The sequence below is a fragment of the Meles meles genome, chromosome 8, assembly GCF_922984935.1.
Source record: "Meles meles chromosome 8, mMelMel3.1 paternal haplotype, whole genome shotgun sequence".
In the NCBI taxonomy this organism is placed as follows: Eukaryota; Metazoa; Chordata; class Mammalia; order Carnivora; family Mustelidae; genus Meles; species Meles meles.
The window spans coordinates 61,325,940-61,341,053 of NC_060073.1; the positions used below are offsets into that span (position 1 = coordinate 61,325,940).

At 41.9% G+C, this 15,114-nt stretch overlaps 1 protein-coding gene across 1 annotated transcript in view; it reads left to right on the top strand.

The window, feature by feature from the left end:
* The window catches only part of MRPL48 (mitochondrial ribosomal protein L48), a 57,081-nt gene extending 47,883 nt beyond the window's left edge, over positions 1-9,198 (top strand). Inside the window, exons 6-8 of the mRNA XM_046017743.1 lie at positions 5,638-5,740; positions 7,873-7,962; positions 8,918-9,198. Coding sequence (XP_045873699.1) covers positions 5,638-5,740; positions 7,873-7,962; positions 8,918-8,992 — 268 coding nt within the window. The 3' untranslated portion in view covers positions 8,993-9,198. The remainder of the gene's footprint in view (positions 1-5,637; positions 5,741-7,872; positions 7,963-8,917) is intronic.
* The last annotated feature ends 5,916 nt before the right edge of the window (positions 9,199-15,114 follow it).

A 15,114-nucleotide genomic window follows, 5' to 3' on the forward strand; every position in this document is an offset into this window, starting at 1 on the left:
GCATAATGTGCAAGGTGGTAAGTGAAGGATAAAGTGCAGTGTCAGTTCAAGGAGGCTGAATAGCTTAATAATTTAGACCGATGCTTCCTCAAAGTGCCACTCTGCAAAGGTATCAGAAGCTTATGCCAAAATGTACATTGGTGCTTTGCGTCCTTCATCCAGAAAGTCTCGCTATTATAAAAAAAAAAAAAAGTCTGCTGAATTAAATAGCATGTTTAGTGCCTGTTGCCTGGTTCTTAGCTTGTCATGGTCTGATGACAAGCAGTTTGTTCACCAGCAACTTGTCTATGGACCATACTTTGAGTAACAAATGGTTATAAGTACAGGCTTTGGAATCAAACTGCCTGTGTTCAGATTCTAGTTCTACCAGCTAGTGGCAACTGACCTTGGTAAATTCTGAACCTCAGTTTCCTCATCTATGTAATGGGGATGATAATTTTCTTACAACTTTAAGTTCTGAAAATTAAATAAGATAGTATATGATAGCACTTAGCAGAGAGACTGGAACATTGCAAATGCCCTGTAAATAATACTGTTATTAATAATTAATGGGTTTTTGTTTTTTGTTTTTCAGCTGGCAGGGATTAGGGGTAGATTTTATGGCAGCAAAGAGGCATTAAAAGTGATTTACAGAATGTTATCATATCTACAGTAGGTCAGCTCTCTGGAATAGAGCTTTAAATTTTCAGAAGGACTTCTTAAAATGTGCTGATTTTAAAACCCGGCTTTGGGGGCGCCTGGGTGGCTCAGTGGTTTAAGCCGCTGCCTTCGGCTCAGGTCATGATCTCAGGATCCTGGGATCAAGTCCCACATCGGGCTCTCTGCTCAGCGGGGAGCCTGCTTCCCTCTCACTCTCTCTGCCTGCCTCTCTGCCTACTTGTGATCTCTCTCTGTCAAATAAATAAATAAAAATCTTTAATAAAAAAAAATAAAATAAATAAAATAAAACCCAGCTTTGGAAAGCTCTGGCTTCATTTGAGTAAAGGCAGGGAGGCAGTAGCATTTGTTGAGCACCTACTATTAGCCAACCACTCTGGCCTTTTTTGTATAATGTTGCTTAATTCAAACAAGCACCTTGCACATATTCACAAATGAAAGCATTGAGCCTGTAGCCAGACTGCCTGGGTTTTACTCTTGTTCTGCAGCATTCTTATGGTGTGGCATTGGGCAGTTTACTTAAACTCTCTATCTTGGTTTCCTCATCTGTAAAATGAAGTTGCTAATATATATATAATATTAAATATATTATAACTTATAATAATTACTTATAATAACATAATAACTTATTATAAGTTATATATTATTGTTATTAATATAATAGAAGCTTGCCTATGGTCAGACATCTAATACAAGGCAAGGTCTGGATTTGAACCCACTTTTTTCCAAATTCTTAATTCCTCATAATTGGTTCTCCACACAGCTTTCAGTGTGATCTTTCTAGAATGGAAATATGATCAGGTTACTACCATGCTTAAAATCCTTCTCTGGATTCCCATTCCTTTAGGATCAAAATTAAAGTTTCCCACATGGTTTGCTAGGTGCCCTATGGCCTGGGCTTGCTTCTCTTACCTTAACTCATTTCCATTTCCCTCTCCCTCTCCCTCCAGTTAACATGGACTTTGTTTTTGATCCCCTTCCACCTCTGGACCTGTGCATGTGCTTGCTCTCTATAAAGCTTCAAATACTCTTTCCCCTTTATGTAACTAACCCTACTTCTCTCTGAAGCTTCATATTGGATGTCACCTCTTCAGAGCACCTCATTAAATTAGGTCTTTATGTTATATATTTAGGAGAAGTAAAGGTTATATAAGTTTCTTTTCATAGTGCCCATTCCTTGCCCTTGTAATTACTTGATGATTATTGGCCTTCCTTCTTAGACTCGAAGATCTCTAAGGCAAAGACTGTTCCTGTCTTCATTAACAGTTTAACCCTAAGACCTTGCCCAGTCCCTGACACATAGTAAGCATTGAATAAATATTCACTGACTTGGACTGAGTTTCAATAGTCATGGACATGATTCCTAGAACAGCAAACTGAATGATGTGCTGCTTTTTGCCTCTTTTCTGCTCTTTGCTCCAAATAGCACAGAGCACAAAGAGATGTTCGTTTTCAGCAACTCACTGCCCTGCATTGATTGAGGTTTTCAGACCATCATATTGTTAGGCATTCTCACTGCCCAGCTTTTCAGAGATGAAGTGATTTTCTTTTCTTCTTATTTTCATTTCATCATGATCCATTTTTTCCTCTGGGAGTGGCAGGGTAGGGCTCTGACCTTGAGATGGAATTGGGCAGGGGAGCGGTGTGCTGGCTTTTGTTCTATAAATGGTTTGCACTGCTGCAGCTGCAACTCACCCAGGAGGGGAGAGGAAGAAGCCTGGCCTGCAGGTCTCTTAATTTGCCCGCCTCCCTTGCTGAGCAGCTGCCTGGAGACGGAAATCTTAACTCATGTGGGAGCAGCTTCCCAGCCTGAAGCTGATCTAGCCCCTGTGCTTTGTGGAGCATAAAAGCATAGCTCAGCATCACTTTCTGTAAGGCTACTCTCCCCCCCCCTTTTTCTTGATGTCCACTTACACTGTTTAAAATGGAAGTACAGGGGCACCTGGGTGGCTCAGCTGGTTAAGCGTCCAACTCTTGATTTCAACTCAGATCGTGATCTGAGGTCATGAGATGGAGCCCTGCATGGGGAGTCGTGCTCAGCACTCAACCCGCGAGTCTGCTTGAGGTTCTCTCTCATTCTCCCTCTCCCTCTGCCCTTCCTGGCCCCTACTCATGAACACGCCTGCTCTGTCTCTCTCAAATATAAAAAAAAAATTAATCCTTAAAAAAAAGTAAAATTGAGGTATCATTTATATTTAGTAGCATCCACAGATATCTAAGTTTCCAGCACCCCAGCAGGCTCCTCTCTGTCCCATCCCAGGTAGTACTCCCTGAAGGTAGCATTATTTTGTCATTTTAGATTGATTTTTGACATTATGTTATTTCATTTCTTCCCTTCCTTTTTTCCTGTATGATCATCCAAGTAATGTTTATTTTCTTCTTTTTTTTTTTAAGTTTTATTTATTTATTTGACAGAGAGGGAACATAAGCAGGGGCAGAGGGGGAGGGAAAAGCAGGCTTCCTGCTGAGCAAGCCCCGATGTGGGGCTTGATCCCAGAACCCCAGGATCGTGACCTGAGCCAACGGCAGACCCTTAATGACTGAGCCAGCCAGGCACCCTCCCACGTAATGTTTATTGCAGAAAATTTGTAAAGTACAGAAAAGTGTAGACACTAAAGAGAAATTACCTATATTCTTAACTATTCAAAGGCCTATTCTATCTTGAAATGAACAGAGTTCCAGTATTTCTTTATCAAACTATGTCTGGCTTTTCTGTTAGTTCTCTTTGAGGGCCTCTCACGCCTTTGTAGATAACTGCTTCACTTTTTGGAATGTTCTCCAGGCAAACACCTATATGTTTATTCTAAACATCTTGGTAAAAGCCTATCTCACTTGTGAAGTCTTCTCTGAGCCCCCTTCTCTCTCGTCCCTGTAATATTCACTACATGCCTATTATTGCCTTTGTCTTACTGTAATGAAGACGTTTGCCTCTCCAAAACACTCTTAGCAAGCTCCTTTAAAGCATAGGCTGGGGGTGCCTGGGTGGTTCAGTCGTTAAACATCTGCCCTCAGCTCAGGTCATTGGCTCAGGTCATGATCCCAGGGTTCTGGGATGGAGCCCTGCATTGGGCTCCCTGCTCAGGGGGAAGCCTGCTTCTCCCTCTCCCACTCCCCCTGCGTGAGTTGCTTCTCTTGCTCTCTCTGTCAAATAAATAAATAAAATCTTAAAAAAAAAAATACAACACAGGCTGCATATTGCCCACCAGCATGCCTAGGTCTTTCAGTAAATGTTTATTGAATGAATGAATGAATGAACGAACAAATAAACGACATCTTGCTAAAGCAAGTATTGGAAGAATAAAATGCATGCTCAGTGGCAGGAGTGGACAGCTCCCACTTCAGTCAGTCAGTCTTATCTGCAGAATGTCAAGAAGGAAAAACAGCGTTTTAGAGTGCTTTTTACTTTCCTGAAAGCTTTGCATAGTTATTTTATCTGCTCTTCCATAACAAGTCTATGAATGTGTCCTTATTTGTGTAGGGAAGTTATTACCAAATTTGAATTGGAAGAGGAGGTCAGATACTGTGCAGGAAAGTGGGAAGGAATGTTGTTTAGGGAGGTTACCTGGAAGAGTTTGTAATACCTAGCATTTACTGTTTGTAAGAGCAAGGGAACTGGCATTTGAAGGCATATTATGACAGGCAAATTGCCCATGTAATGTCATTTAATCATTGCAACAACCTTATGAACTAGGTATTATTATCTTTATTATCTCCATTTTGTAGCTGAAGAATCTTGAGACTCAAAAGTTGAATTAATTTGTCCAGCATTAAATAGGTATTGACAGAGCCAATATTTAAATCCAGGACTGACTGTTGTGTCTCTAATCCATTTTCCATTATTTCCATTATTCATTTTGTAGAGGGCCATGCCCCTTGCTATCAATTGATGAAGCTTTGTGTGACATGAAAATTCAGGAATTCTACTGTTGTTATTTTACTTATCTTCATTTTGGTGAACTTTTTGATAAGACGAACACAGCAGTAGTACCACATTTCTGTGTAGCCATCGACCCTATCTCATCACTGTGCCTGATCTTCACACATTGATATGGACCTAGATTGTAATCCTCTTTATTCTGGAAGAAACTGAGGCTCAGAGAGATGAGTAACTTGCCTTAGTAAATATTGTTAATAAGCTATAGGGCTAAGATTTTACCTCATATCCAGTATTCTTTTCACTGCTATGAAGCTGGTCATAGCAAGCAATCTCTACAATGGTATTTCTCAAGCTGGGGATATTTAACAATGTCTGGAGATGATTTTTTTTTTTTTAAGATTTTATTTATTTATTTGAGAGAGAGCATGAGCAGAGGGAGGGGCAGAAGGAGGAAGAGAAGCAGCCTCCCCACTGAGTGCAGAACCAGAGGCAGGGCCAATCCCAGGACCCTGGAATCATGACCTGAGCTGAAGTCAGACTCTTAACCAACTGAGCCACCCAGGCGCCCCTTGGGATGATTTTTATTATTACCACTTCAGAGGGTACTACCAGCATCTTGTGGGTAGCGATTAGGAATACATAGGCCAGCCCCCCACAACAAAGAATTACTTGGTCTAAAATGTTAATAGTGCTGAGGTTGAGAAATCTTGCTCTTTGAAAACAGTTGGGTTTCATGCCTCATTGCTCCAGAAGAGGTGAAATACCCAAGGTTAGCCTCCAAAGTGACGACATTGATTCTTATAGAGCTGGCTTTTCTTTAGTAGCAGCAAATAAGTTATTAATCACCAGATTTTATTCAGTGTTGTGTTAGGCAAGAACTGGGGATGCAGAAAGGCATTCAACATGGTCTGTCCCCTCAGGGAGTTTAGAGGCTTCTGGAGAAGGTTTAGGAGGGGCAAGTTCCTTCCCTCTGGCTGCAGAGGAAGAGCCCTAGATTCCAGGAGCTACTGCATTGCAGCAGTGTCTGTACTCAGGGACTCCCCTGGTGGAAGTGGCCCTAACTTAAGGGAGCCTTCTTCATAACCCCCTCTTCCTTCCCACAGTTACGCTATGCCCACCAAAACCATGGAGGTGTTGCGGCTGCAGGACCAAGGCAGCAAAATGCTCCCAGACTCAGTTCTTACCACCCATGAGCGAGTGGTTCAGGTAGGTACTCTGGGAGAACCTTGAAACATATTTGCCTCTCTCCCCCTTTTTTTCTTTTTCTACTGTGCCCTTCTTTTCCTCTTGGCTGCATCTTGAATGATAATATTCTTTAGGGTTTAGTTCTTTTTTTTTTAAGATTTTATTTATTTATTTGACAGAGAAAGAGAAAGATCACAAGTAGGGAGAGAGGGAGGCAGAGAGAGAGAGGGGGAATCAGGTTTCCCACTGAGCAGAGAGCCCGATGCTGAGAGCAAAACCCCTCTGTGGCTTCCCTTTAAATCTAGCCATGGTTTCTATTGTTTTACTGCAGAGACAGATGGGTGAGAACCACACTACCATGAGGGTGCCCAGAGTTATTAAAAATTCACATTTAATTTCACCCGCTTTTTAAAAAGTATTTAAGATTTTATTTATTTATTTGAGAGAGAGAATGAAAGAGAGAGAGAGCATGAGAAGGGGGAGGGTCAGAGGGAGAAGCAGACTCCCTGCCTAGCAGGGAGCCTGATGTGGGACTTCCAGGACTCCAGGATCATGACCTGAGCCAAAGGCAGTCGCTTAACCAATTGAGCCACCCAGGTGCCCAATATCACCCCTTTTTATAACAGCTTTATTGAAAGTTTTATTCATATACAATTTACTCTTTTAACGTGTACAATTAAATGGGCTTTAATATATTCACAGTTAATGCAACTATCACCACAATCAGCTTTTGAACAATTTCATCACCCCAAAAAGAAACTACCCATTTACAGTCACTCCTCTCTCCCCCTTTTCCCAGCTTCTCACAACCACTAATCTCTTTCTGCCTCTGTGGTTTTACCCCTTTGGGACATTTAAACGGAACTGTACAATATAGGGTCTTTTCTGCCGCTTCTTCCACTTGGCATGTTTTCAGGGTTTCTCCATGTTGTAGCATGTGTCACTGCTTCATTCCTTTTTATTGCCGAATAATAATCTAATGTATGGACAGCACCCCTTTTAGATCCATTCAAGAAGTATATCAGCAAGATAATGAAATGAATGTTAAGGTAGTATCACCTTAAATCTATGCTAACTTTAAAAATAAGTACTGGGGTGCTTGGGTGGCTCAGTTGGTTAATTGCTCAGCTCTTGATCTCAGCTTGGGTTATGAGTTTAAGCCCTGCACCTGGCTCCATGCAGGGCATGGAACCCACTTTTTTTTTTTTAAGATTTTCTTTATTCGAGAGAGTATACGCAAACGCGTGTGGGGGGAAGAGCAGCCAGAAAGGGAGAGTAGGGCTTGATCCTGGGACCTAGAAATCATGACCTGAGCCAAAGGCAGACTCTTGACCCATGAGCTACCCAGGCGCCCCTGAGCGTGGTGCCTACATTAAAAAAATAAACAACTACTTAACAATCTAGTTTTTAAAATATTATCAGAAATAAATTATTTGGTAAAAAAAAATGAATTATTTGGAATACAGATCTTAAAGATCCAACTTGCCACTCAGGGCCATAGGACAAAGTTTGGACTCTTTAGTGCCTAAATACCTTTAGGATTCTCTTCCTGGTTTTCCTCTTCTCACCGCATTTGTTGTAACCACACATGGAACTAGTTTTAATTCCCTAGTATGGTGCTATGCATCCACATTTTACCGAATATTATTTCCTGTGCCTTGAAAACCCTCTATACTACTGCTGAATCCTCCCAGTTTACTCCTGTTTTTCTTCAAGACTCCACCTAGAAGTTACCTTTTTTGGAGGCTATCTTTGACCCCACCTGCCAAGTTAGGTAGAGATTTTTCTTGTGGGTTCCTGCAGCCCCCTGCATGTCCCTGTACCACACATCTGATTCACCTCTGATAGCAGTCAGGTTTATGTGGGTAAATCAGAGTTGAATCAGAAAATCGTCCTGAACTTGATAACTTCTTGGTCAAGTTATGACATCCATTGTCTACAGGGACGGGTATTGGGGCCATGACTATGTCAGCAAGCAGATCCCTTGACTGATGACAAGAGAAATCCTGTAGAGGCTGGGCTCTGAAACCAGCTCTACGTGTTAACCCTCCACCCACGGGCCCTGTAACTGCTGAAGCTGATATTTGAGCCCGTGCCATGTCTGCCAGTCACCTGGCTTTCACTACTGTCTCTCATCTCCTTTCCTTTTGCAGATCAGCAGTTTGAGTGCTACATTTGCAGAGATTTTCTTGGAAATAATCCAAAGCAATCTTCCCGAAGGAGTCAGATTATCAGTGAAGGAGGTAGGTGCTAGTTTGAGAAGAGGCCCCCTGGTGGCCCACCTGTGCTCAAAATATGGATAAGAGCATCTGGTGTTAGAAACAGGACAGAAATGTGGATAATAAACAAGAAAGCTGTGCAGACCAATTTTACCATAATCATTCTACTGGCCCTTCCAGTGCATCAGAGCTGATGCTGAAAGGACCACAGGAGCTGAACTCCATCACAGTATTCTGATGTTAGGGGTGAGCCCATAATTGTGTATAGAAAGAACATGATTCAAGATTACATACAGTATAATTAGTCAGAACACAAATACAGAAATATACTCTAAAGAGGAGTTTTCTGGATCTTCAAGGCTTGGCTGAGAAACGAATGCCAATCAGAAGGAAAGCTGGCATAGAAAACTTGGAAAACATTAGGAACCTCAGCCTAAACACTGAGTATTTGGGTCCATTTGCCAAGCTAAGCATTGTTAAGACACAGATCCATCAGGTCATTTTAGACTGATGCTGTCGGCTGCATCCAGCTGTCCTTGTTCTAAGCCCATGCTTATCAATCTTCTTCTTGTTACTTGGGTTTCACATAGATCTGTGTACAGGAGAAAATGTGCTGGTCATGCTGACTTAAATATTCCAGTCCCTAGGTCTGTTATTTCTGATCGTAGATGGAGAATTTGGGCATTGTGTCTCTTTAGGTGCTTCTAATGAGATACTCATAGCATTTGAAATTCATTCTTTATATGTTTGTCTTCTCTCACTGACTCTAAGTTCACTTAAGGCAGGGAGGAATTCCGATTCAGAATCCTTAGTATCTAATACAAGTCTGGTGTAGAGTAGATACTCAATAAAAGTTAGTCAAATCTGAATCATTCTCCATAGAGCTGGCTGATGGATTTTTTTTTTTTAATGCTGTGTATGTTTGAATAACTGAAAGCTCTGCAGTAATTCCCCCTTATTTTCTTTTTCTTCTCCCCAGCACACTGAAGAAGACTTTAAGGGAAGGTTCAAAGCTCGGCCAGAACTGGAAGAACTATTGGCCAAGTTGAACTAGCTCACCGCAGACTCTCTCGTGTCAGGACTCGTGATATTGAGTGGTCAAAGTTGAGCAGAAGACCCTGACTTTTAGCTATCATAACTATCTGTCCCCATTAGCCAGGAATGCCTCCTCTCTTATATGGAGGAGTGCTTGCCAACTGTCATCGCTTTCCTTTGGGCCAACCTAAGACATTCTCCATCTAATAAAAATCTGCAGCTGAAGGGCATGTGTGTGTATGTGAGAAGTCAGTCCATCCTGTGGAAAATCTTTTATTTTTATTTTAAGATTTTATTTTTAAGTAATCTCTACACCCGTTGTGGGGCTTAAACTCACAACCCCGAGATCAAGAGTTATATTCCACCAACTGAGCCAGCCAGGCGCCCCTGTGGAGTATCTTTAAGGGATTGTATTTTCTCTTTAGCACAGAAGCATGTTTCCCTTCAGTATTTCCCGAGTTAGAGTGATCTCATCCTTTCAAGCAATCTGGCATTGAATCTTTTAGTGAAATAGAGGATCATAACATAAGTAAACCCTCTATGGATAGAAGGCATAGGGATGGAGATTTTGGCTCTGTATGTGAAAAAACCTCTCCAGATAGAATCAGGATCTGGCGGTAGTGAAAAAATACCACTTTGTGGGTAGTGAGTGACTCGTCATTCAGGCAGATGTTACATAACTGCTAATTAGGGTTACCTGGAATGAGTTTACACAAAGAATTAAGGTTGATCTTGGTCAGAAGTCAGAAAACTCCTGCTGGTAAGCCAAGTCCCACTGACTGCCTCTGTTTTTTTTAAAGTAATTTACTGGAGTGAAATTCACAAACCACAAAAGTAACCATTTTAAAGCAGACAATTCCGTGGTATTTAATACATTCACAATGTTATACAACTACCACCTATATTTAGTTCTAAAACTCTGTTGCCTGTGTATTGGAACAGGGCCATGGTCGTTCACTTACATATGGTGTAGGGCTGCTTTCACACTGGCAGAATAGTTGTGACACAGACTGTAAAAGCAAAACATTCATCATGTGTCCTTTCTAAAAATAGTTTGTTGGGCGCCTGGGTGGCTCAGTGGGTTAAAGCCTCTGCCTTCAGCTCAAGTTGTGATCTCAGGGTCCTGGGATCGAGTCCCGCATCGGGCTCTCTGCTCAGCGGGGAGCCTGCTTCCTCCTCTCTCTCTCTGCCTGCCTCTCTGCCTACTTGTGATCTCTCTCTGTCAAATAAATAAATAAATCTTAAAAAAAAATTCTAAAAATAGTTTGTCAAACCCTGATCTAAGTCACTGGTTCTCAAACTAAGTGTGCATCCAAATCACCACCTGGGGGGCTTTTTAAACACAAATTTTTGGACTCCACCCCTATTTTTTCTGATTCAGTAGATCCTGAGTGAGGGTATAGAATTTGCATTTCTTACACGTTCCCAGGTGATGCTGATGCTCATGCAACTGGTCCAAGGTTACCTCTTTGAGAACCACTAGTCTAAGTGACCTCTGATGTTTTTCCTATTTTGGGCATTAGTGAGTTCATACTTTTGTACATTATAGTGATCATTTATTGAGCCAGACTCTCGGCAAGGTACTACATGAACTCTAATCCTTACACCAATCTTTTAGGGTGAATATATGCTTGTGCACATGGATGGGTATTGGTGTGTGTGAAAAGGCTATGTGTGAGTGCGTGTGAGTATCTCAGTATGTATCTCACACATACGGAGCCCTCATTATGCTATGTACTTTATAGAAATTATCCTTGACGTTGATGGTATTGTCCCAGTTTTACAGGTGGAAAAACTGAGTTTGGAGACAGAAAGTGACTTTCTTCTCCTGAAGGGTCGCATAACTAATAAGTGACAGATATTTCTCTTCTGTACGCCACTGCTGCCGTGGGGTACCCCTACGCAGAGGTCTGTGGGAGCCCAGAGCATTCTTAGCATTGCATGTACTTCTCTAAAACTCAACGGTTGCAGTCCTGAAGTTATTTTGGTTTCTTTGCCTTGGTCTCTAAAGGCAACAATGGGAAACTCAGATTTCCTTCTAAGGTCTAACACTAAGGGAGAGCTGTCAAGATAGCAGTTACCTTCAGTTAAAATGCTTCTCTGAATTGACACTGAAGGTTCAGCAGGCCACTACTTTCAAGTGAAGCCCAATGCGAGCTTGGGCAGAATTTTTGAGGTGAGGACTGGTATTTTGGTTGTAGAATTACTCCTTGCTGAGTCTCCTTTAAGGAAGATAAAAGTGAAGTTGCTAATGGATGAGTGTAATTTGGGGAGATGTATACAGACAGGAAGGTCAAGATGAATAAACAGATGTATACAAATACTTACACATGGCCCACATGTCCTAAGGACTCTATTTAGAACGTGGAAAATTGCATTCTTTTCGTTTCTGACTTTTCCTTGTTAGTGATTTGTGCAAGCAGGACACAGGGTTTAATAAACTGACAAGACACTAGAGCTGAAAAACATTAGGACCCAGCTAGCCTAACCCTCTCCTTTAGCAGGTATAGGTTAGGGACCCAGGAAAGGGAGTGCTTTTACCCAAGGTCACAGCACACCTCACGGGCATGCCTTGGGAACAGGATTCAGATCTCTTGATTCCCAGTCCATCCCTTTCCATTACATCACTGAGGGATGAGTCAGGTTTTTCTCTTAAATAGGAGGAAGCTGGGTTCCCTCACCTTGGAGCTCTCCTGTCACTGACCTAGTTAATGATTTATCCTCTCACCAGAGTCAAAGAGCTTTTGTTACTCCTTAGTCTGCCCTGAGATAAATGGAAATTGCTTCTAATGCCTTATCCTGTCAAGAAGGATGGGAGGTATTCTGATTACTAGAACGTCAGAGTTACAAAACAATTATGAGCTTCATCAGATTCTCTCCAGTGAGGTCCAGAAGGAAATGGACTTTCCTAGAATCACATGGCAGTGAAGTCAAATGGAGTGTAAGTTTCTTGCACAAGGTTGAAAATATCTTTCCCATGCTCCTGAGTCAACTTATTATAAAGGAAAGAGTCAGACAAACCTAGGCTATTCCTATTTTCTATACTTAACTAGTCTTAGGGACTCAGGTGAATTATTTTAACCTCATAAACCTCAGTTTTCTGATCTGTAAAATGGGAATACTCCTTTTAGGAATTTGAGATGGAGATAATATATATAAACGGGCTAGCAAGTGCTCAGTAAATGCTGGATTATTTTCCCTTCCAAACTTCTTCAGCACACTTCTTAAAAAGTTTTTTTTAATTGAGATATAATTTATATTTATAATGAAACAACAGATCTTAAGTGTATATTTGATTAGTTTTAAAAATGCTTGCGGTCCTGATGGCTCAGTCAGTTAAGTGTCCAACTCTTTTTTTTTTTTTTAAGATTTTATTTATTTATTTAACAGAGAGAGAGAGAGAGATCACAAGCAGGCAGAGGCAGGCAGAGAGAGAAGGGAAGCAGGCTCCCCACTGAGCAGAGAGCCCAATGCGGGGCTCGATCCCAGGACCCAGAGGCTTAACCCACTGAGCCACCCAGGTGCCCCTTAAGTGTCCAACTCTTTTTTAAAAAGATTTTATTTATTTATTTGACAGAGAGCACAAGTGGCGGGGGTCAGGGAGAGGGAGAAGCAGGCTACTCGGAAGCAGGGGGACCTGAGGACCTGGGGACCCTAGGACCATTAACTGAGCCTAAGGCAGACGCTTAACTTACTGATCCACCTAGGTGTCCGACTCTTAATTTCAGCTCAGGTCATGATCTCAGGGTTCTGGGATTGAGCCCTCCGTCAAACTCCGACAAGCCCGGAGTCTGCTTGTCCCTCTCCCTCTGCTTCCCACCCCAACCCCTTAAAATAAATAAATAAGTAAAATATTTTTAAAAATGCAGTCACCCAGGGCACCTGGGTGGCTCACTGGGTTAAGGCCTCTGCCTTCGGCTCCGGTCATGGTCTCAGGGTCCTGGGATTAAGCCCTGCATCCGGCTCTCTGCTCGCGGGGAGCCTGCTTCCTCCTCTCTCTCTGCCTGCTTCTCCACCTACTTGTAATCTCTGTCTGTCAAATAAATAAATAAAATCTTTTTAAAAAAATGCAGCCACCCATGAAACCTATACTTCTATCAAGATTACACTTCCATAACCCCAGAAAGTTCCTTTACATTCTTTCAGTCATTCTTCTCCAGAAGCAACCATTAATCTCATTTTTGGTGAAGCTTTGCCTTTCTAGAACTGCATATAAGTATCATACAGTATATGCCCTTTTGTGACTGACTTCATTTACCCTGTTTTATCCATGTTTTTGTGTCTATCGGTAGTTCATTCCTTCAGCATACTTTTAGTTTTGAATGTTCCTTTGAATGTGCCTAGAATCTCTGTGATAACATGAGGGGTAGGCAGGAGGGACAAGAGGGAAGGTCAGTGGATTGGGATTTAGAACAGCTGGGTGCTAGATTTCACTCCATCAGTATACAACCTTTGGAATAATCTGTTTTGGCCTTCATTTTTCTCATCTGTAAAAAGATGCGATCATTGGCCTAAGAGGGAAACAGACTTGTCCAAGGTTAGCCAATGCCAGCCAGGGATTGCTCCAGTTCAATCAGTTCCTGGTTTAGTGCACATTACTGAGATTTTGAGAACTGACTTTTTATGTAGATCATTAACTTCCAAGAAGACTGAATGGGGTTAAATTGGCAGTCTTCCTACTTGGCCTTCCTAGTTAAGGCCAACAGTTTCCTCAGCTTTGTGTTTTAGTTCCCTTCCTCTAGCTAAGGATGCCTTCTTCTGCCACCACCACAGAAGGCTGGAATTTGCCAGCTGTGGACTCTAAAAGGGTAGGTTTACTTAAGGAAGGAAAGCTCTCCTAGCATGCATTGGTTGGGTCTAGAACTAGACCTGCCGGAAAGGCACTGCAGACAGGTGGCCAAAGTGTCTTACGCTAGTTTAATGTGTACTTTGACCTCTTTGTGTCATTTATGTCTTCAAATGTGTGATCTCCCTGGAGAGTCTGAAATGATTCATTCAGTTCTTATAAATCCCCCCAGAATAACTTTCATTCATTTCAGGTTTAGGTCACCATTTAGGCAGAATACCCAGGCTCTGAAAGATGTCCAAGCTCCAAAGAATGAAAACTCTTCAGAAGATAGCTGCTAAAGGAGGAAAGAATCCCTCCCACTTCTGCCTGCTTTAAGTCCCTGCTGGAGCAGAGAGCCCTATCATTCTATACAGTGGGAGGCATAAGGTTTCAACCTGAACTGGCTCCAGTTCTCTTTGGATTTCTAGTCAGCAGCTCAGGACTTAGCCTGGAAACTTTACCTGAGGGAGGGAGAGCGGGAGGCATCTCTTATTACTCACCTAGTAAAACACATTACCACGCAACTTTGTACTGAGCACAGGCCAAGAGCCCAGCCAAGGACCTTGCAGGGAAGGGCCAACTCATGAGCCACAGGGACACCCAGCCAAGTCTCTCCATTCATCCCTGGCACCAAGCCTCTATACAGAGGTAGGTATAGATTGTCCCAGACAAGCATGGGCCACCTTAAATTACAGCTCCATGGCTGTAGGCTCCAGAGCTGCGAGACTGAAATAACATGCCAATCTAGAAGACTGTGGGCAAGGTGCACTGGTTAATCTTCTTTTTGTAAAACACTAAAAAAGCCAGCCAAACAAACAAATCTGTAATATTTACATAGTAAATAGTTACTATTTGTTAAGCATCATACCAGGCAGTGGAAGATTAGGAGATCACAGAACAAAACAGCATAGACGTAAGAATAAGACACACTTGAAAGTCTAGCCCCCAGTCTAACCTTTATTTCCTCCTCTGTGAAGGGGAGTTAATGGAGTTACTGAGAAAATGTAACTCAGGAGAGCGCCTAGCACAAAATAATAATCACATTAACATCTAGTGAATGCTTACTATGTACCAGACACTGTTTCTAAGCTCTTTACCAAGTTTAATTCTTTCAACAAGTCTATGAGGAAGGTCTACATTTATTAGTTTTAAGGCCTATGAGGAAGGTTTTACATGCATTTTTCAGAAGAAAAAAATAGATCCTGAGATGTTAAGTAATTTGCTCCAAACCACCCAGCTAGTAAGTGGCATAGTGGGATTTGAAAGCAGTATGTCATAGAGATTGAGAGCAAACTTTGGAACCAAACAGCCTG